Source organism: Lagopus leucura, unplaced genomic scaffold (genome assembly GCF_019238085.1).
Source record: "Lagopus leucura isolate 7727_CA_CO unplaced genomic scaffold, USGS_WTPT01 35097-1_obj-0_obj, whole genome shotgun sequence".
Lineage (NCBI taxonomy): Eukaryota > Metazoa > Chordata > Aves > Galliformes > Phasianidae > Lagopus > Lagopus leucura.
In genome coordinates, this window is record NW_024967812.1 from 49191 (window position 1) to 71597 (window position 22407).

The window sequence follows — 22407 nt, forward strand, 5'->3', positions numbered from 1 at the left end:
AAATTGTGCTGGGGGAATGCCTGTTGTTGCCTAGCTGTATCCTGGAGCTTGGGCTCTTTCCCCATGGCTCCATGGAATTTAGGCTTAAGGGCTAAACAACTGCTTTGTGAGCAGCCCTTAAGTACGTTTTTCCTGAATGCTGACCCTATGCTGTGCTCTTGAATGCCTCAAAAGGCAGTCAGAGGAGCGTGCAGCACCTGAAAAAGCACCAGGATTGCAGCTGTGCAAGCTGACTCTTGCCCCCATGGGCTGTAGGAGCTGCTAAAATGCATCTGGAGTGTTCTGGGACACCTTAAATGCACATGGATAAGTGGAGGATATCCCAGAAACCAACCCGGGGCGCTCTGGGTCTCTCAAAGCGGTGTCCTTGGAGCCCCAAAGGAGCTGGGCTGACAGACGGGCACAGAAGAGTAGTGCGGGGTGTCCCACGTACGCCGCACTGAAGGCTGCACCAAACGGCGCTCCGATGGGCTCTGAGCATCCCCCGAATGCCTCACAAGCAAACGGGAGCGCTCAAGAAAAGCTCCCGAGAGCAGCGCAGCGCCCACAACGAAGCGGATAGGCGGGGTGCCGCCGGGCGCGGCTCCGCTCGGCGGTGGGGGCGGGACGTTTCGCGACGGCGACGCTTTGCGGCGGGCGCGTTGCGACGGCGGCGGTTGTGGCGGCGGGCGGCGGTTGTGGCGGCGGGCGGCCATGCTTCTCACCGTGTTCTGCCTGCGCCGCGACCGCAGCGAGCTCACCTTCTCCCTGCAGGTGGACGCCGATTTCGAGCTGCAGAACTTCCGCGCCCTCTGCGAACTCGAGTCCGGCATCCCGGCAGCCGAGAGTCAGGTCGGGGCCCGCTTCCCTCGCGCCGCCCTCTCTCGGGGGTGCGCGGCGTCCGCCCGAGGCCCGTCCTGCCTCTGGAGGGCGGCGGTTCCGCGGGGAGGAGCGCGTCCTTCGGGGCCTCGGATCCCGGGAGTGAGGAAGGCAGGGCCGGCTGCGGGCTCCTCGCCTCCTTCCCCTCTCTTCAGAGAACGTTTTGAGGCTTTCCCCCGTTTTCTGGGAGCTGTGGAGGCGGCTGTGGACACGGCGCTGCTCCCACACGCGGGGAGCCGCATCGCGCCCGGTGCTGGGCTCACAGAGCTGCCCGGAGCCGGGCTGCGGCGTGCTGGGGGGACCCCGGAGGGAGTTTCTCAGTCTGCTCTCTGCCTTTTGTCACAGTTTGCTCGCAGGCGTTGTGCAGCTGGACAAGGCAGTGTCAGCTCTGTCGCTTTATCTCGGCGTGCTTGGCAGAGTTTGTGAAGTTTTGTTTCCTGAAGTTTTTGCTTTGTGAGCCATTTCCCACTCTACATTAAGAAGGCGTTTTTCCAGTCAAGTGGATGTTAGTCAGCGACGGAGGACTGTGAGACAGGAAAGCTGCGTGCCCTGCTGAGCAGGTTCCCAGGGCCTCACCTGGCTTCAGACTGCTTTCCTCTGCCCTCGTGAAGCTCTGATTTTGCTGCTTAGTGATGAGAGGCACAATGCTCTCTGGTTCTGAGATTGACATGCCGGTGTGTGGGGATTATTGTGCAGTAGAACCTGTGCTCAACACTGGAGCAGCTGTAGACATTGGTTTGAGTTGAGAGACACCCCTGAGAAAGTGTAAGGGGATGGTGTTGATGTAACCTTTAACACAAGAATGAAACCATTGCCTAACTTGTTTTCCAGAGCAGTAGAAAATCAAGGTTATGTGGATCTTGCATTAGGAAAAAAGCTCTTTGTCTATGAGAAGTAGAAAGGGAGCCACAGCAGTGTATATAGGGCTCCTGCCTTCTGGGCTTGCTTGCAATGCTGTGTTACAGCCGATGAGGCACCAGCATCTCTGATGACTCCTACAGCAGGTGACAGGGCCAGCCCCTGCTATGTGACAGGGATGTTCTCTGCCCTCCGGAAGCTGTGAGCGCTTGGTAGCTCAGTGACCTTGTTTGCAAAGCTGCCCCTCTTGCGTCACGGTGACCTGTCAGCTTTGCATCTATTTCAGGATAGCAAGGGCTCACGTACTTCTGTGCATGCTTTTGCTGGGAGTTCCCTTTGCATCTTTGCTCTGCTGCAATTAAACTGCCGCAGCTTTGTGATTACAGGGACTACAGGTAACATGGGTCAACTCTGCTTTTCAGGAGTGCTTCTGCTTGCTTTCTGTTCACCTGTCTGTTTATACATTATTCTGTTTCCTTTTAAAAATTTTTTTCCAAGTGTGAATTTATTGTTCCTTCCCCTGCTCTTTCTGTCTGCGTTTGTGCAGTCTTCTTTGGATCTTCAGTAGAAAGAAGGCTACAAAACATAAATTATCAGCAAAGCAGTTCTGTCAAAAGATTTTGCATGCCTAAACTACCCCCAAAACCAGGGGACAGTGTGGGTCCTTGTGTTGCACCCATCAAATTTGGTTTTACTGCACATGACACTCATTGCCTTACGGTAACACTTACTGCTTCCTGGCAAAAAAAAGAAGATGCTTTTAGTAGCGAGGACCGTGCAGGGTCTGTGAACCACAGAGTGAGTCTGAGTCTTTATCATTTGGTGAAATTCATTCCGGGCACTGTAGTTTGGGGTGGAGGTGACTGGTGAAGCCCATGGCTTTGAGGAGTGGAGGACTGGAGGGTGGCACAAGATAGTGTGTGAGCTGCAGCTGGGTTGTGCTGATAAGGGGAGGTGTAGCAGGAAGAGCAGAGGGCAAGAAATTTGGCTCGCTGTTTTCTCTCTCGCATCGAGCAGATGCCTTTTGTGGAGAAGAAGAGGGAACCTGGAGTTAAAACTGACTTTTCTGTGTCGTTCTGGCAGTGGTGGTATATCCTTCCTCCCTCTATGTGTACGTTGGGTCGATTTGTAGCACTGTGGGCTTCTTTGAGAGAGGAATGTTCCTGGTGTATGAGCTTTATTTTGCTGACAACTGATTTCATGACTGGGCTTTCTTGCTTCATGAAGACGTTCTCCCCGGTGCCACTGTGGAGAATCCACACTATGTGGTGTGGCTGCCTGCTTCCTGCCTGGGTTGCCTCTGGATGAGCTCGTGCTGTGGCTGCCTGGCTGGCATACAGCTCTGAATGCTGCAAACTGCATAATTGGACTGAAATGAGAAATGAAATCAGTTCGTTTTAGCAGCAAAGCGGAATGGGTCAAACGTGCTTTAAGCCTTGCTGCTGATGGATGTGGAGCGAGTGCTGAGCACTTAATGCACTGTCCAAGGCGTTAAGGCTGAATGTTTGTAAATCCAATCCTAGCAAGACGACAGGGGTAAAACCTCACCTAAACTGATTAGCTCATGTCTCTTAGAGCGTCTGCACAGAGAAACTGTCATTTAAGATTTGCGCGTGCAGCTGGGATTTGCTGCAAGCTTACTTTCTCCACAGACAGCAGTGCTCAGAGTCAGGCTGTGTGTGTATGTGTGGTCATGTGAGAGGATGTGCCCATCACAAGCCAACCTTAATAATGCCAGTAACGCGTCTGCATGCCTTAGTGTAGTTTGCAGGTGGGTCTGTGTTCACTTTGAAGGGGACTCACAAGCCAGTTGAGTGCAGTACCGTTGATGCTGTAGTTACTGAGAGGGTAGAAACCTCATCTTTGTTGCTAATGGTGTGTGTTTTTCCTGTTCTGATAATTCTGGCACAGAAGCCGTAATGTTTAACAGATACGGTTACTGGGATGCCAAAGACACATCTTCAACAGAACTCCTGTTCTTTTAAGGAGAATGGTAGAGGTTTTGTGGAATCAGAAGCCCAGAATGTCATTCTGGTCACAGGCAAGTCTTGTGACGGTGCACATCTGCAGTAATTGCCTGTTGAAATTTCAAGGAAAGCATGGACATAATTTAGGACATCTGTAGGTATTACAGATCTAGTGTTAGTAGAAATGTTCCTACATAACAAGTAGAAATCTTTTGTTTCCATAACGATGGTTATTCATTTTTTATCTCAGTATGTTTTTATATTTGTTGAGTTAGATTAGAAAATCATAATAGAAAAGGGTGTGACTTTATGTATTATAGTCAGAAGAAATTGATTCCTTGATTCCTGCCACTGGTTGCAGTGATGTTTGGAGGCTGATGGTTTGGGTCTGAGTGGACTTACATCGCTGAAGTAAAGCAAAAATGGCTGAGATAATCACAGAAGTCTCTCTGAAAAGCAGTTGTTGTGGGGAGCTGTGTTCTGGGTAATGGAAGAAATTGTTGCTCTGTAGATGATTCAATCCACTGTCTGTCCTGATGGATGCTGCCTGCATGTATACAGCTGAGTCTTTGGTTAGCAAATGCAGAGCTGGGTGAAGGTAACGCTATGGGAAGCAGTCACGAGCTGGGTAATAACAGAGATGTGATTTTGGAAATGTGTGGCAAACAGGTCTGGTGTAAGCTGTTCTTTCCTTCAAAGATCTTGGCCTCTAATTAAGAGACGAGCCTTTCTCTGAGATGCTGAGCTTTGAGAAGTGGTTGCTGGCTTTGGATAGGAGAGATGCTGGGTACCTGCCCAACCGCTTCGTGTTAAGGTCTGCCTGTGCCTGAGGTCCAGGTGCTTGGGCAGGGCTTGTCTGTGACTGTGCTCAGGGCTGCACGCCTGTTCTGAGGCTTGAGGTGGGCCCACAGGAGTGGCTGAAACATGTTTCTAAAAAGAAAGTAAGTCAGATCCTGATCTGCTTGGTCACAGTTGTTGTTTTCTCCTTGCGTTCTCCCCGTGAGCAGATTGTCTATGCGGAGAGGCCTCTCACTGACAACAACAGATCCCTGGCCTCCTATGGCTTGAAAGATGGAGACGTGGTGATTTTACGACAGAAAGAGACCATAGAGCCACGGCCCTCGATCCGTTTCCCAGGTGAGAAGTGATGCATTTGCTCTGAGCATCTGAAGGCTTTGCTGTTGTCTCATTAGTCTCTAACACCTTGCTAGGCAAAACTTCAGAGGAAGGGTAAGCTGTGGCTGGGGGACCTCCAGAATTAGCTGAAGGACTCATCATTTGGTGGTTCTAAGAAAGCAAAGAATGTTTCACCATTCTGGGGAAAGTTCAGAAACCCATGTAGCTTGCTCAGAACTGCCGTTTGTGTAGAGGTGTGTGACTGTTCATATATGGCTGCTCCTTTCCTGTTCTGTGCAGTGGTGCAGGAATGTGTGCTCAGGGTGGCTCAGGTGCATTAAGGGGCTCTTGCAGTACATGCTCCCATCTGTATTCGGACAGATACACAGAGAAACTGCATCTTAACAAATGCAGGTACGCAGTCATGCACACAAGCAAGAGAGTCCTTGAATACTGTGAGTGTGCTCCTGGTCTTACCTCTCTCCTGCCTTCTGCACCGATTCCTATCAAGTCCACTTCTTGAAAGGATTGCTGCCTGAGGAGGTCTTGGGTGAAGTTCTTGTCCTCCTGCTGTGGCTGGAGGGTTACCTGCAATGCACTTGCAGAAGTGTTGCTTTTTTTTTTTTTCTTTTGCTTGAGTTTTTCTTTCTTTCTTTTTTTTTTTTTTTTAATTTCCACTCAGAGAGATTGAGAAGTGCCTTAGGCACTGGGTTTAGCCTCGTGTTCCTTCTGTGCTGTTCACATTTGTGAAGCTGGACTAGTGTGTGATTCAAAAAGTGCATTTCTGGGGATGCAGAGCAGGCCAGTTACATAAGGAAATGCCAGCTTCCCTCACCCAGTAATCTGGCTGTGTGGCAGTGTGCCTCTGTACTCAACACCTCTACAGAGTGGTGTGGTTAGGTTGGTATCTACAGATCCTATAGCTAGAAACATTATCACGGTGGAGAGGGATAATCAGAAATAAATGAAAATGCTCACCATGTCCTAGGCTCACAGAAGAACTCCGCAAGGAGTTATGTCCAGGAAGAGATCCTTCCTCAGTGGCAGACAGCCCTGACATGGGGTCCAGGAGAGGTGCAACCAGGCTCTACCACTTCTGGTCACACAGCTGAATTGCCTTCACCTGTGCTCCCATGGCTGACTCTGTTTACCTCAGATCAATCAGAGGTTCAGGCCGTGATTCAACAGTTCCCATACAGCACCTGTTGCAAACTGCTGTTAAAAGGACCTGGTCTAAGAGCCTAGCATTAAGACCGACCTACCTTTCCCATAGTTATTATACTTACTTTTTTGAGCAGAACTGCAAATAAGAAGTGCTGATGTGTTTGCTCTCTTTTCCCTCCAGCCCTGCCAAGGATCGACTTCAGCAGCATTGCGGTTCCTGGGACGTCGGCTCAGCAGCGTCAGCCACCAGCACAGCGTCTTCGCCCGTCGCCTCCCGATGCGCCTTTGTTCCCTCAGGGTTTGGAAAACCCAGCATTGCTACGGGAGATGCTGCTGGCCAATCCCCACGAGCTGTCCCTGCTGAAGGAGCGCAATCCGCCCTTGGCAGAGGCGCTGCTCAGTGGAGACCTCGGTAGGTCGGGTTTTTCGCTGCAGAGGCGGTTCAGAATCTGTCTGCGCCCAATTCCAATGCCAGTTACCATACCCCAGCTGCCTGGGGTCCTCGCTGCTGGCTTATTGATGGTGTTCATGCAAGGCGCTGGTTGGAAGCGCTGGTGGCAGAGTTCCTCTCTTTCTAGCCGTTTGGGTGTGTTTCTCCAGGTTGGGTTTTTGAACTGCCTGTGTCCCCTGCTTTGAAGTACATGCATGGATTAGCTGAGTTTCTGTGAGTGCAGGTGGCTCAACTCCTGATTTTTTTTTTTATGCTGAGTCTCTGAATGCACTGCTTCCACTGCTGTGCTGTGTTTGCAGCACTCCAGAGGTCAGCGAGAGCTCAGCTGAGAGCAGTGTGCTCTGAGACCATCTCTCCTTATAGTGGTTAGCTGCTGAAGAAGCAGACATCAAAGAGAGAGTGAAAAAGGAACCAGTAGATGGTGTCTTTAGGGAGCGTTCCCATTAGGAATAGTCGTAAATGTTTACATCTCTCTTAATCTTGGAAGTGTAGTTTTGCAGTGGGCACTTCACATAGCATAGATGAATTGTAGTACAGCATCCCCCATTTTCTCTGCAGCTGATTTTATTGTCTTATTCTTTGTCTGATTAAAGTTTTGATCTCTAGTCCCCTTTTAAGTACAAAGAATGGTGTTTTGGGCATTGAATAATGTCCTTCTAAGCCTCTGCAAGTCTTTAGATAGGAAATAAATCTGGTTGAGCTTTGGGAAATGATTGAAGAGAAGAACCATGTAGCAGACTTGTTCCCTTTCAAGGTTACATGCTAGTGATTTATCTGTTAAAGAGGGGAGCTCACATGGATGTTGATGACTACTGCATTGTTTACTTCGGACTTCTGCTCATATCCCTGTTAGTTGTGTTGTTGTGTGATGTTTTTTTATGCCTCCTTTGAGTGTTGCATCTGTAGTACAGAGCAGTTTTCTCATCAGCCGGAGAAGAATGTGCTGCAGCTGGCATGAGATGCAATGTCAAGCCAGGACACCCACATCTGGCTCACCTGCTGACCTGTTTTGTCTGTGGTGCACATAAGGCTTTACCTCAGGTGTGCGTCTTTAGTTCCAAATCGCTGCAGTGGGATGCCAGAGGGAAGTGCTTTTATCTGGTTGTACTCTCATTGTTTTGTACTGCTGCTATGAGTGTTTCTGTTCTAATTCTGATGTCCAAATGTATGAACAGATGTGTACCATGTGGCTGTGCTGGGTGCATTGTGGGCACATCAGAAAGCACGTGCTCTGTGGAAACTAATTAGATAAAAAAACACCAGAACAGCCACCAAATGCTTTCCTGAGCACGTAATTGTCTCTGAGCCAGCAAGTTTTTTGATGGGAATTGCATTTCTTGAAGCAAAACCACAACCTTCTGTGTTTACAGAACTTAATTTATTACCAGGTCTCTTTGACATATACTTGATCTGATCTAAACAGTAAAGAATAGTCAGAAGGCATCTGAAAAATGGAGATCTGAAAAACATGCAGCTAAACCTCCTTAAGCAAGTGCCTCTCCTCGCACCTCTTGACTGCAGAGTAGGCATTCACCTTTAGGGATAATAAAACCTGTGTTGCTTGGGCTTAAAAGTAAGTTCTGTTCCTATTTATGCCTTTGGATCTTGAGTTTGCTCTTTGCTGAATTTACAAACTTATTTTTCAGCAGATTGCTGAGTGGAAAACGTGGTAGATTTTGCAAGCTGCTCTTGTAGATGGGCTGTCTTGTTCAGAGCAGTGAAATCTCACTTCTCTGTCTGTTGGGAATTCTTCAAAATACACATGCACAATTCAAAGAAGAAGCTTGAGGGAGAGTTCTGTATTCCTGATATCTGTTGCAGGTGGTTTTTTCCAGATTTTTGGAGTAGTTTGTAGGCAACCCTTCCTGCAAAAGAACAATGAGTTGCTGTTTCAATAGCAGCTCTTACTTTTAAATACTGTCTCTTTTTTTCCCCCTGCCCCCACTGCCCTTTTTTTTTTTTCTCCCTACAGAAGAGTGAGCACAAGAGAATTGAGTTTGTTTGTGCCCTACTGGCATTGCAGTGTTTGGGTAGCAGAACAAGGAGGACTGGCTCTGTGCAGTTCTTTTTCATCTCAGCAGATTCCCAGATTTGGCACCAACATTTAGGGTCCATCCGTGCTGCCTTCAGATGAAGCCTCTTGTGCTTGTGCAGCTGATTCTATCTTTGATTGCACGTTGACACAAAAAGAAGTGTTTGCTGTGGCAGAATATGATTTGTAAGAGTAATTTCCAGTAAAAAGCATTCCTGTATGTCTTTATTACTGCAGATAAATTTACCAGGGTACTGCTGGAGCAACAGCAGGACCGAGCCCGACGGGAACAAGAGAGGATCCGACTGTATTCAGCTGACCCTTTTGATCTTGAGGCACAAGCCAAGATAGAAGAAGACATAAGGTAGCAAACCAAAGTCACTAGCAGGCTTTGGAGATCGTCATGGTGTTTTTTTTTCCGGAGGGTGCTTCCCTCCAACTTGGAGGCTACAAAGAGTGTGTTCAGAAAGCAGATCCTGCCTTAATAGAGAAATCTGCCTTTGGGGTTATGCTTTGAGCCACCTTAGCAAGTGGTAGGATTGAGAACTGGGGACGTGTGGTTGTGCACAGATGAAGCAGCAGCACTGCTGTGTGTGTGAGGTCTCAAAACTGCCTAAGTTGGGCCTCTCTGAAACCAGTAGAGTTGTGGAAAGCAGTGAGCATATTCAGCTTTTTGCTGAATAGCTGCATCCTTCAGAGGTGGTACTTATGTGCCTTGGTTGTGTCTTGAACCTGAGGACCTGTGCTGGTCTTTGACCTGAGCTCTCTGCACAGCAGTGGTGTGTCTCCTCCCACGCTGGACTCTGCACCTCACTGCTATCAGAAGAGGTCTATAGAAACATGTTCTGCTCGTGAGCCCTTGCTCCCTCTGTCCGTCTTCCACGTGTAATTGCATGGGGGTGAGGCATGATTTCTTAAATGGAATGATGAATCCTTGAGCTGGAATGTGACTTGCAGTTTAGTCCTTGTTAAGGAAGTGTCCTTCTGACATGGGCTTACTGTTGATAATAGCAAAAGTTAATTTGTGAAGAGTCATTCTTGCATTATGACTGACAAGGTGTTGGTACTGGATAATGGCTTAGCATAGCAGTGCTGAAAAATACAGTGCGTGAATTTGTTGGTAAATCATTGCTTGGAGGCAAAGGAACACTTTCCTTGCTCAGTACATGAGGGAAAATTGGGGCAGATAAAGGGAATATGTCCAAGGTTGTGCAGCTGTTGGGTAAAACTTGGGCATCTAGCAGTCCCCAGGTTTCACAACCTGTTTAGTATCTCAGGTTACTGGAATTCTTGCTTAATCAGCTGTCCTCTGCCTGAGATTGATTGGGAGTTCCTGCAGGCATCCACAGTTTCTTGAGACACATCTGTCCTTCTGTGGAACATCAGGAACGGAGAAAACAGAATAATGGATTCAGCAAGAAAACTGAACCTGCAAATCAGCTGCACTATATCTGATTTAAATGGAATAGCAAAAGACAACATAATGTGAAGCTCTTTGTTTCACAGGCCACTAGCAGCAGGGTAGCAGGGGGCTTTAGCTTCCACGTGAGCCAGGTCACTGTTAGTTGCTCTTAGCTGTTTTCCTCCCACACCAAAAAAACACATCTATCCGTCCTGCTGTGGGAAGGCTACAGAAAATGCATGAGAGGAGCTTGGTTTTATCTTTGCTGTCTGAGGAGGAAACGTGAAATGGCATTAAAATGGGAAGCCCATGTCCTTTCTTAGATAAAGCTGTTTAAGATGTAGTCAGTGTGGATACCTGTTGCTTTCAAGGTTGCTGTCAGGGCCACGATTTGATTCTCAGTGTTTTTTTCTGTAGGCTTGAATTTGCAGCGAGGCATGTGCTCGTAGCAGTGTTCTCACTGCAGTTTCAGTTATAAGCCTCCTTTCCTTTGCCTGAGAGAGGCAAAATACCAGGGAAATGCTGGAGGATTTTAATGTTGAGCTGCGCTGTGGGATCCCAGTGTTGTAGCTACTGGCAGCATCTTCATCACATGCCCTGTTTCCTTCAGAGTGACTGATTAACTTGCTGGTGTTTGCTTACAAGTTCTCCATGTTAGCTCTGTGATGATGGGTTTCTTGCCGACAGGTCATCACGTGCAGGTGTGCTGCAGTGTGAGCTGTGCAAGGTGTGGGGAAGAGCAGTCCTCCTGGCTGCAAGGGAAGTGGCTTGGTATGTGTGAATTAAGCCAAGATCATTACTAGCAATCCCTCTGCTGAGAAGGCTGTGTTTAGCTAAGCAGTGTTTGTTGTGGTTTAGAAATGATGTTTGTAGCTAATGCAAACTGCAGCAGGTGGGGTTGTCAGGTCTGTAAATCAGAGGGATGCTCATAAGGGTTTGCTAATGAGAGAGGTCTGATTTTTTTTTCCCTTTTTTCTCTGTTCAATTTAGGCAACAAAATATTGAAGAAAATATGACGATAGCAATGGAAGAGGCGCCCGAGAGCTTTGGCCAGGTGGTGATGCTTTATATTAACTGTAAAGTCAATGGACATCCAGTGAAAGCTTTTGTTGACTCAGGTGAATTACTCCTGCTTTCATCTCTTTCTCCATTCTCATTTCCCTCATTGAGGGAGAGAATAAACACTCAAAATTTTTGCCTGAAATATTTGTTTGTTATAAAGCACTGTTTTACAAGATTTTAAAGCACCTAATTAAAATCTCAGAACAATCTGGGCTTCAAGGCAAACTGCCAATTGTGGAGACTGTTTGTGGAGCAGCACAAATGAGTGGCTGAACACCCCAGGTCAAGGCTCCTGTGAGGATCTCTGGTGCCTCATGGCTGCAATGCCAAAATGGTCACTGCTGGGCGTGTGCCTTATTTTAGTTTACAGATAGGGGAACTTTGCCAGCCTTAGTGCTGTACCTCCCATCCACCACGTTAAAGTACTCAGCTCTGCAGCAGTATGTACCTTACTGCCCACGCTCATCTGTGAGTGTATACATCGTAAATTCAAAGCTGTGGGTTTCATTAAAAAAAAAACAAAAGCCTTTTATGCAGTGACACAGTTGCCTCATGCAGGTGATGTGGTTTCCCTGCTACCGAGTCCAAGATCTTAAGCCCTTCCAGGAGAGTATTTTAATTTGTGATGCCCTGTCAAGACTTCACACAAATTCTGTTGCTGTTAGGTGCCCAGATGACCATTATGAGCCAAGCTTGTGCTGAAAGGTGCAACATAATGAGGCTGGTGGATCGGCGGTGGGCTGGCATTGCTAAAGGTGTAGGCACTCAGAAGATAATTGGCAGAGTGCACTTAGGTAAGTACTGCCATTCTTAGCTTTAGCAACACTTCTGACTTGAGCCTTCTGTCTCGTGTAATTCTTTTAGATGAGGGAACCTGCAGCTCCTGCAGTTGAGAAACTGTTCACTCCAACTGCAGAAGTGGGGTTGATTGGGTTCATTCCCAGCAGGGAATTTCCTGTTGGGGTGTGACTGTTGAGCAGTGTGAGTTGCACAGGAAGAGTTCTAAATTGGTGGAGCATTTGATCCTCTTCCAGGAGGAGAAATCTGCATGTGTGTGCAGGTTTTCTAGATGAGAGAAGGTTGTCCCTATTGTATGAAAAAGGTCATTCTTTTTGCTGTTCTTGCTTCTTAGGCTTGTGCTCTAATGAACTGTATGTAGCTCCTCTAGCTCTGGCTTGGAAGCTTAGATGAGCAGTACTTAAGGCTCTAAGGCCAGAACAGCTTTGATGATTATTCACTACCCAAGACCAATGCAGGCCTGATCGTCCCTGTGTTTGCTCACAGCTGGGCTTTTGACCAAGGCTGTATATCAGAGTCCTGATGTCAGCTCTCCCCAGTGTGATTGTGCAAGCCTTTCCTAGGGGATTAAATAGCAGAACATAATGTGTTGCACTGTAGCTTGCAAGGTGATAACTCTTCTCCCTTGTGTTCCAGCTCAGGTTCAGATCGAAGGGGATTTCCTGGCGTGCTCTTTCTCCATCCTCGAAGAGCAGCCCATGGACATGCTTCTCGGACTGGATATGCTTAAGAGGCATCAGGTAGCCAAACCAGTTTTGAAATAGTTATTCAGTTTTTTAATCCTAAGGCACTAAGCACAGTGTAAGCACCATACCTGGGAATGGTGTAGGATTTTATGGGAAGAGAAAATAGTGGATTATTTTTCAACCAGTCATGAAAGGAGTATTTATGCGATGTGCATCACAGGTGTATGTATAGGGTGTCTGGCTGCTCCCTGAAGTTTTTTGCTCAGATCAAAGACACTCGAGCTTTTCAACTGAATGATTAAATACAAAACAAGTCAAGTGGAGGCCTCTGCTTACAGCTGATGCTTTCTGTCCATTTTGCATAATGCTATGAGCCGCTGCCATTGGAAATGGCTTGTTCAGCCTTGTCTCTTCTTCTGGGAACTGATGTGCTCTATATAAGCCCCTGATGTCTCAGTGTCTCTTTCGCAGTGTTCCATTGATCTCAAGAAGAATGTGCTGGTGATTGGCACGACTGGCTCACAGACCACTTTCCTCCCAGAGGGTGAGCTCCCGGAGTGTGCCAGGCTGGCTTACGGGACTGGGCGAGAAGATGTGCAGCCAGAGGAGATTGCAGACCAGGAACTAGCAGAAGCAATACAGAAGTCTGTAGAGGAAGCAGGTATTGTAATGAGCTCAGATGAAATATTAATCTGCTTGGTCTTCTTGTTGTGTGTCAGAGTGCCTGTTGACAGTCACTGGAAGATCCTTTCTCCTTTTCTCAGTTTCTACTGCAGCATCAGTGAGCAAAAGGTGGAGAGAAAGGGGCCTTGTTCCTGGTTATTGCATCTAACTGCACCAATCTTTTCCTTTCTATATAGCAAAATCTGTCTGCACGAAGGCATTTGGGCATGCTTGCTGTTGAGTTTGTGCTCTTCTTGCAACATTTCTAGCAGCTCTGATACCTTGGTCTTCAAAGATAAGTGGTTGTCTCTGGCACCCATTCACCTGGTTTGAATTGCTGTGCAGCAGGTACACAACTCAGTTATGTTTGTTCTAGCAGCCTCGCATAAGGGCAGTATGGAGGTGACTTTCATCAATCTGATTCTTAACAGATACAGCACACAAAAACAAACGAGCCCTAGCAGTAAGTACAGATCTTAGTACATGAGGAATAGCAGTCTCAGCAACTACTCGAGTCTCACGTGTGCAGTGTCTGAGACTGCGTCAGTGTCTGATTGCTGCCCCTCTGCTGAGGAGCTGTAACGTAGCAGTGCTGTTAACTTGCAGCTTATGCCCAGCCAAGACAGCACAAGTTCACGGCAGTTTTTAGAAACATGCAAAACACTTTGCCATGCTTAAGCTGATAAAATTGGTTTTCTGAATGATTTTCTTGCTAATTTTTAACTGTAGCATGATTAAAAATCAAAGTCTGATAACTGTGTGTGCATGCACATAGTGAGAGAAACATAACAAAGTTATAGTGCACTGTTTTTTTTTTTTTCTTTACTGCTTACCACTTGCTGCTTGATTGTCCAAAGTGTAATCAGTGATGTTTTCTTTTTTTTTGCAAATAACCAGTTGGCTTACATAAGAAGAGCACACATCCTTTTGAATTATTTTCTTCTATTTTAGGCATGTAAGCTTCCCACAGATAGAAAAGCTCCAGAGGAAGGCCAGACTTGAGTATACCAGCAAGAAATGAGTTACGTTTTGACTTTCTAAGCCAGTCTTTGAATGCTTATTAATTTAACTTCCAGCAAGTAAAGAGGATAAATAGAAATTTGTCCTTTCTCTGCCGAGTTTTGACATCCCTAGAGGTCAGGCTCGTTGGATTGGGCTCATGTCTCTTCACATAACCTGGAAAATGTGGAGATCAGCTCTTCTCCAGTTAAAATTGCAGGCATTGGAGTTGGTTGGACTTAGTACTCTGGTGAAAGGATCAGTCAGAAAGCAGACCTCTTCATCTGAAACAATGTGTCTCTGTAATTATAGCATTTTAGGCGAGTGCTTTGAGATGAGAAGTGTCTAAAATGACTTAAAGCTGCTTATATACCAATACAGTTCTAAAAGCAAAGAGACTTTTTGCTCAGGCTGATCAGCAGTCTACCATTTCCATTGCTAGAGAGCGCTGGAGAAACTTAAAAGGTTTATGACAATAGGAAATTGATTTTGTATGCTTACTTACCTGTGGAACAGTAATGCACAAAATTAAGGTAGGTCTTGTTTAGATGGACTATATGCAAGCCTTGGGCCTCTTACAAGCCTTTGGTTTGCAGGAATCTTGTTAGCTGTATTCTGAGATGTCAAAATGTGAACTCAGACCCTCTTGCTCTCTTCCAAAACTATTAACTGCTGCTAGATGGCACCAGAAAAAAGCGAGAGAAAGGCCTGTAAACAGGAGAGGGGGAGAAAGAGAGCAGCATCAAGGAACCTCAGCTTCCCACAAGGCCCGCAGCTCGAGTGATACAGAAATCACTCTGTAGGTCTGCAGGCGATCAGAGTTCTCAAGAGCTTATCCCATGTGCAGCTTCTCATCCAGGCAGCCTTGATGTAAGAAAAGCATCGCCTTTCGTATGTGACTCAGACTTTTCCTGATACAGAGAGGAATCTATCCCTGATGATGCACTTTGTGGAGAGGAGTTTGTTCCTGGTGTTAGCTGGATGGTATCCTTGGTGAGGCTGGGATTCAGCTCCTTTGGGAAGAGGATGACAGTGAGTCTCAGCAAGAGCTGAGAAGTGCTTGGCAGCATACCAGCTGCTTCTACCATTGGAGTGGCTGTGACTCCCTGATGACCCTGAATACAGAGTGAAAAGACCATTCTGTTTCCTCTCTGAGGTACTGGCTTGGAAGAGAGCTCAAACATAGTACTGCTGCATAGAAAAAGATCTGTTGTTTTCATCTGTATTCTGTGTCTCAAGCCTCTTTGCCACCCATGTCAAAGATGAGCAGTCTGAAAATGTGCAGGATAATGCTGGATTTTAAATATGCCAACACTGTCAAGTTGTTGTAGCTTCATTAAAGTCAGACGTGCAACCAAGAGAAAAGATTGCTCTGGTACACAGTGCAGCAGCAGGCGCACAGCGTGTATCGATGGGAGGTGTGGTACCGCAGCATTCAGTACACTGTTTGTATCCCATGGAGAACAAAAGAAGCAAGTACCTGAGGTGAAAAAGGTTGACTTCTTCCGTGACACGGAACAGGAGGCACGTCCTGGCTGTACGTGAGCAGGGTTAGTGCTCTCCAGTACTCCTGGATATCTGTAAAAAGAGAAGGACTTGAGGTTAAGCGGTTGTATATGCTTGGGACCTTTGAGTTTGGAGACCTTTGGGAGGGAAGGGGAGCATATGCAACAAATCATCCAGCACAATCTGAACAGCTGTTTGAGTATACGACACAGAACAGAGTAGAACTTTAATGGAAGAATGGATGCTCTTTCAGCAAAGGTCAAGTTGGTGATTTGACAACAACATGAGAGCTGATATGTTAGCAAGACTAGACCATTAGCAAGATACGCTCACTTCTTCAGTCTAGCTTGATGCCTAGACCCAGTGTGTAGTGGTCTGTAGCGGTCTGCAATTAATCTGTCCTCCATGTGGAGTAGGAAGCAGTGAGCTTTGTGACTTCTGGCTGTCTATTTCTTTGCTTTGTTCTTCAGTGCCTCAGGAAGCAATTCCTTTTTGGGATTTCTGCCCTATGATCTTTGTTTCCCACTTGCAGCAAGCTGATGTTTGCTCATCTTCTCTTGCCTGTGCTGGCATGATCCCCTGCAGGGCAGTAGCAGCTGGGAGTGTGGTCTGAGATGCCATTTCATGTCTTGTTTCACTGAAGCATGTCTCCTGAATGTGGCTGTACAGGGAACAAACAAGCACACTAGACATCTTCCCTGTGCTGCAAATATGTTGTCAGGTGTGCGTGTCGCTCGCAGACCGCTCTGCAGTGTACAGAACAACCTTTCAACTGTTCTTCAGCAGGGCTGTTTTTGACCTGATATAGAGAATTGCCTGGGCAGACCTGCTGTTGGAAGCTGGGGAACGTGAGGAGCCCCTGCTGCTCATGTGCTGTCTTCATGGATGGTTGGGAGGGGAGCTGCAATGTTGCAGGACTATAACCATGCATGTCTTGTGCTCTGAATGCTAACACGAGTTTGGTGTGTTTGTTTCCTAATCCAAACAGAACGTCAGAAGCCTTGATGCATGTAGTGTGTGTTTACTGCAGCTGGAGTGGGCCACAGACCAGGTATTTATAGACATCAGTTCATAAGCTTTCACTACAACGTTCACACTACTCGCAGCAAGACCATCCTCCCTCTGAGCTCCTAGGGTGAAACCCACGTGATGTGAAGTTACCAACCTGTTTAAGAGTGTGAGAGAACATCCTGCTTTGCTTGGCCAAAGGCAGCAAACCTGGGTTGCATGTATGAGGAAAGGTGGGGCCCTCTGCTCATGCAAAGGAGAGCCCTGTGACTCTGACCTTCCATCCCGTGCTTTCCAAGCAATGTTTGTTTCTTACCTAAAACACTTCTGTTGCCTCAGCCTCAGCCTCAGTTGAGCAGAGGCAATGAATTCTTTGACAGTTCAGGGAACTGATACGCAACACGTACACACATACACACAGAAACAAACCACTGGAACCTGCTCCAAAACTTATGTCCTAATATAAGTTTGCAGTGGATCTGATGAGCTTGAATACCACCGTGCTGTTAGATGGGTATTTGTGTACTGCTTTCTCGAAGCGGCGTACTGGTGAATGCAGCCATTATGTTACAGCTTCCCCAGGTAATTTCATATCCACAGTTTCAGTTCAAGCTGACTTCATACGAACGATGTTTGCTGACCTCTGGATATCTTGTTTTCTAATCATCATGTGCCTTAACATGCTGGAGAAGAAAAACTGCTTCTCTGGATGCCTTTTGCTGCCATTGTTGTAGCTGCACTGATTAAGCAGATGTAAAAGTAATGAGGTTTTTAAGCCTATGGTCTTGATTTAAAGAGAAGGTTATGGCTAATAGAAATAGGCTAAAAGAAAACCTAAACTTATTTTTAGCTTGTGCAAGCCATCTATGAAGCACCCCTATGTAGTACTGTGCACAAGCATCCCACTGAAGCCTGCTCTCTATATTGCAAAGAGGAATTTAGATCTTGCTCTGCTATGAAAAATAAACAGGGATGTTGGGATTTCATCATCTTCTCAGTGATATAATTGCTCACTTTGAAGTTTAAATATCCCCTAATTGTGAGCTCTCTAATTACCCTAGAACTGGCTTTTTGTCTTTTGTTGTCAGTAATGAATTGTCTGCAGCTGGAATGCAGTTCTGGATTTACACTTGCTTATTCTCAGAGCACTCGGGACTGTCCAACAACTTCTTGCAGTAACTAGTGTTATAAATAGAGTGGTGCTCTGGTTAGTGATGCCCAAGTGGAGGTAATATGTCAAGCTGATACGTAAACTGTTGTTTTAGCTTCTATTCTAAAGGCATGGATACGTGAAAGCTGCTGTAGGGAGCCTATTTTGTAGGGGGTTGGACTTGATGATCTCTAGAGGTCCCTTCCAACCCTTACAGTTCTGTGATTCTGTGGAAATAGTGCTGCTTCTGTGTCCTAACTACTTTTTTTTTTTCTTTTTTTTCCCTATCTATGTATAGAGAATAGTGACAAAGAAACTACCTCACTGGAAATGCCCTCATTACCAGCTTCTGATGGGTTTCAAAATCCAGTCCAGTCTTCAGGACTAAGTTCTAAGATCTGTAATCCCACAAATCAATTACTTGATCGATCTGTCTTTGCCCCTGCTTCAACTTGCTTATCCAAACCTAGCCTCACAGAGCCCACTGATCCTGGAGCCGTCAAGTCAATTGAGTCTTCAACTGAATGCTGGATCACCCCAGAAAAAGATCATCCTCTTGTGTTACAGCATCTTTCCAATAACTCTTCCTTGGCAGATAATGACCGCTCTCTCCAGACAGAGGAGGTGAATTCTTGCAGTCCAGCTTGCCTTTCACAGAAAACACTTGAAGAAACATTTCTTGCTGACAGTCTAATGGAATGTAACGCTATAGAACAGGGCTGTGGTGAGGAACCTCTTTTGAAAGTGACAAAAGAAAATAGTTTGACTGACAGCCCTACTAAGCTTGGGCAAATAGAAGATGCATCTCTGCCTTCAGAACTAAAGGAACCAAAACAGAAGAATGAGTTTGCCATAAACCATCAGATGTGCAAAGAGCCAGAGAAGTTTGAGCATCTGGAGAAACAAACTGACAAAACTGACCCAGAACATCCTGGCAATATTGGTGGGGTTGAGAAACCTGCTGTGGAAGAAGAGGGCCATACAGCCAGTCAGCCAGGAAGTCTTCCTGCAGAAATGAGAGAAGGTAGACTGGAGAAAGCAGATCTTTCCTGTGTGAAGGGGTGTATCCAAACATCCTGTCATGTGCACATGGAAGTGGATACAACTGAGCACTCTGTAGCTGAAGTGCACATCTCAGCAAGCAAGCAGAAGTGGCAAGCCAAAAATGGAAGGGCATCTGACCTGAACTCAGATGCCTCTTCTATGGAAGTGGAGTCACTGAAGTCTGCAACTTCCCTGAGTGATGCAGTTTCCACCTCTGATGTGTTGCAGTCTAAAAGCACCAGTGGAATCCCCACAAAGTCTAATGAGTTGTCCAGTTTAACAGCTGAACACAGTTCTTCCCCCTCCATCATTCATCAACAGGACACAGATCTGGGTAGACATTTAGAAGAGCCGTGCTTCTCTCTTGCATCAGCCTTGAAAGAGCTTCACAAACTCCTGATCAGCTGTAAAGGAGAATGTAAACTTCTTACATCTCAAGTTTCTCAGCTGGAAATGGTTCACAAAGAGCAAGTACAACAGAAGGGGTTTTCTGAAGATGAGTGGATAGTGTCAGATCCAAATGGCCAGCAACAGAGTAGTTCCTCCTTTAATGTGAGATATGAAGGTGGAAAAGCAGAGGGGAGCCAGCCTTGTGATTCTGGCACAGAAAACGTTAGTGTTGGGTCTGTCACTCACATGGAATCAGCTCCTGGAGAAGACGCCTCAGAAATTCCAGAGTTTTCAGTTAATAATGATTTGACTGCAGGGACATCTGACCAACAGGAGAGCTCTGAGCAGGCAAAGGTTTTGCCAGAATGGTTCCAGTGTCCGACTTTGGAACAGAACACTGTTTCCTCTAAGCCTGCTTTGGGTGAAGGTACATCTCAAGATACTCAGGCATCACTCACAAAAGCACCTGAGAGAAGCAGCAGTTCTGCTCCTGACGGCCCAGCACCATTGGGTGGCTGTGAGGAACTACTGCCTGGTCCACCTGCTGAGTCCACTGAACTTCCCTTGGTTGCTTCACCTCCTGCTTTCCCTGCAGCTGATGTTGATCGAATCCTTGGTGCTGGCTTTACCACGCGAGAAGCTCTGGAGGCCCTGGAACAAGCAGATGGGAATGCAGATCTTGCTCTTCTCATTTTGCTAGCCAAGAGTATTGTTGTTCCTACATAACTGTGGAAGAGTGGGTCTTAAGACATATCTAAATTACACATTGTAACGTGCAAGCAGAATGTTGAGCCAGAGTTTTTAATTATTTGCAGCCAAAGTAACGTGTCTGTTCTGTTTCGCTTGTTAGATTTGGCCTTTTGAAAGAAAGAAAATGTCCTCGTATTGCGTGGATGGGACAGCTTTTAATTCATGTTTTTATTTAAATGCAAAATTTTTGAATAAGCTCCAGTGTTACGAATAACAGAATGGCAGAAGCCATTGAGATCACCGCCCTGCCCAGCACAGAGCAATTGTGACGTGAATTGAGTGTTGTACTGTGCAGCGGTGGCGAGGCGCACACGGAGTTGTGCAGGCACTGAGTCTGCTGTGACACAGATGCAGAACTGCTCTAAATGGGCTTTTGGGGTTGTTGCTGTTTTCTCTCCCCTACACCTTACAACCAAATGTCTGTGATGCTAATGAAACAATTGTGGCAGGTCCTACAGGTGTGTAAAACTTTGCAGAAGGAATGGGAGGGTGTCAGGAGTTTTTGGAAGCGTGGGTTTGTGTTTGCGTGGGGAGAGCTGGTGCCTGCTTTTGACAAACCCTCTGTGCTCCTGGGCTGTTGTGTTTAAGTTTACATTATGGGGAGAGAGGATGGAGAGAAAAAGGGGAGGGAGAGAATTTGGTTCTAGAAAAACTAAGAGATGTACTGACTTACTTGAAGATGTGCTGATATCAGTTGTAGGTGGGGAGGGGAAGTAGAAAGGGGAAAAGAGTATTTTACCCTTTTTTTTTTCCTTAACATTGCCCATATCCTGCTCCTCTCTACAAAAGAACGAGCTCAACCACTTGAGGCAAAACCTTGATGATGAAACCTCATAACAAAGCAACTGCATGTCATGGCTTTTAATTGCATCTATCCTTGGAAAATGGTTTCTCTGTGTGCTGCATGGGGTTGTGATAAGCAGAATGAAGAAATCTGCTTTGCACTAGTTTATCTGGATGTTTGGGGATGATCAGCCTCTCAGAAACTGCAGAAGTCTGCAGTGCCTGATGGGCTGCTAATTGAATACCTCCTGAAGACCGAGGGCTCCCAGGTGGGGCTTATGGAACACATGCTGACATGGCACCCGTGTCACAGCATCGTGGCCTTCCAAGAGGTCCCTGGGGAGCAGCCTGCCTGATCAGGATGTGCTGAGGCTGTGCTGTAGGAAGCCGTTACCAGATGCTTTTTTCTCAAGTGAACGACTTCGGGGGGTTTGCAGAGCCTCAAAATACTCCTGGGGTTGGGAAAGGAAAGCATGTTGAAATATGATACCAAATTTTAAGTAGGAACTTTCACTTAATCTCACTCATGAAACTCTGGAGTGGCTCCCTGTGAAAGCTTAAACTTTCTGCTTTGGAGCTGACCTGAAGTGACTGATGGGCAGTGCTGGAAACATGACTTGTCCGTCGTTCGGTTGTTGTTGTTGTCCCAGACCTCTCCCTGGTGTTTTGTTTTCCCTGCTCCTTAGCAGGTTTGCCTATGTGTATGCCAGGCTTTTCTTTCATGTAGGGTAGCGTTTAAAAACAGCTCAAATTTGGTTTCATTTGTGGGCCTGCAGAGTTGTGTGTCTGAGTGGTGGTCATCAGATCTTTCTTAGGTGCTTGGGTAGCCAAGATATCCGTTATTAAGAGCTGTAAGGCATTCCTCTGTTGGAAGCAGCTTTTGCTTGAGTTGTGGGTGTACCAGCGAGGCTCGCTGTCCCCAGACACACTTCACTTATATCCCACTGCTGGTGGTCTCAGCAGCAGGCACTGCTCTGCGCTTGCACTGGGAGCAGTGTTTGGCTCTTTGGGAACCCCTCTCCTGAGCAGCATCGGGTAATTCCTGCAGGCTCCCTTCAGGAGCTGTTAATGAGGCAGGATCACAGCTGTATGATCTCTGTGCCGTAGTGAGAGTTGGCCCCAGGTGAAGCTTGTTGGTACTCTGCAGTGAGCGCCCCAAATAATCGAGATCTTGTTCTGCACGGGGTAATGCTTGGACTGCTATAGGAGTGCAGACAGCGTCATCAGATCTCTCCAGAAGCTTTAGGAAATAAGATTTCAATATTAGGCCTATTCACATCTGATTCACTACCAAAAACTGTGAGTAGAGCTCAGCTCCAGAGCCTCCTCCCTGGAAGCCGTGTTTCTGCTCCTGATTCGTGCCGTGGGTCTCAGCGTGAGCCCCAGCTCTGACGTGTGCTCTGTGCACCACCAGCACAGCTGCAGGTTGGCCCTCCAGGATGCCTGCGGGTTCACTTGCTGCCAGCTCCTTGAAGCATCAGTGTTAGCCATTTGATGTTACACCCTGCTCGTATTTACACCTTTATGTTTTTGGAAGCAATTGCTAATAGCTAGGTGAAGAACTGCTGCTTTGCACCAAATTGGTTAAAGTCTCTAGTTTTATGGCCATGTTTACTTAGACTGCATATACAGAATTTGTGCTGTAAAGGCTTTAGAGCATCTGCCAACTCACTTCAGTGCTCAGTTTTATTCTTTGTCAAATAAAGGTTTTGAAATCTGC

General features: G+C 46.6%; 1 protein-coding gene across 7 annotated transcripts; it reads left to right on the forward strand.

Annotated features, from left to right (window-relative positions):
* Positions 1 to 661: 661 nt before the first annotated feature.
* LOC122193330 (protein DDI1 homolog 2) lies at positions 662 to 22407 on the forward strand. Of its 7 annotated transcripts, XM_042894093.1 has the most exons (10): positions 662 to 831; positions 4691 to 4820; positions 6145 to 6375; positions 8684 to 8810; positions 10839 to 10966; positions 11576 to 11704; positions 12345 to 12448; positions 12866 to 13055; positions 16551 to 16613; positions 18019 to 18105. In XM_042894093.1, the coding sequence occupies exons 1-9, from the start codon at positions 694 to 696 to the stop codon at positions 16565 to 16567; spliced, it is 1194 nt and encodes a 397-aa protein (XP_042750027.1). In that variant the 5' UTR covers positions 662 to 693; the 3' UTR covers positions 16568 to 16613; positions 18019 to 18105. The 7 variants fall into 7 exon arrangements, with proteins under 7 accessions (XP_042750027.1, XP_042750021.1, XP_042750022.1 ...); XM_042894087.1 differs by lacking the exon at positions 16551 to 16613 and having other exon boundaries at positions 18019 to 22407; XM_042894088.1 differs by lacking the exons at positions 662 to 831; positions 16551 to 16613 and adding an exon at positions 2635 to 2827 and having other exon boundaries at positions 18019 to 22407.

Bases quoted from the DNA above. Each gene is read 5' to 3' on its own strand.
- LOC122193330 (XM_042894087.1), top strand. From the start codon at position 694: ATGCTTCTCACCGTGTTCTGCCTGCGCCGCGACCGCAGCGAGCTCACC. The intron at 10,967-11,575 runs GTGAATTACTCC...TGTTGCTGTTAG, and splicing joins GAAAGCTTTTGTTGACTCAG to GTGCCCAGATGACCATTATG. The intron at 13,056-18,018 runs GTATTGTAATGA...ATCTATGTATAG, and splicing joins GAAGTCTGTAGAGGAAGCAG to AGAATAGTGACAAAGAAACT.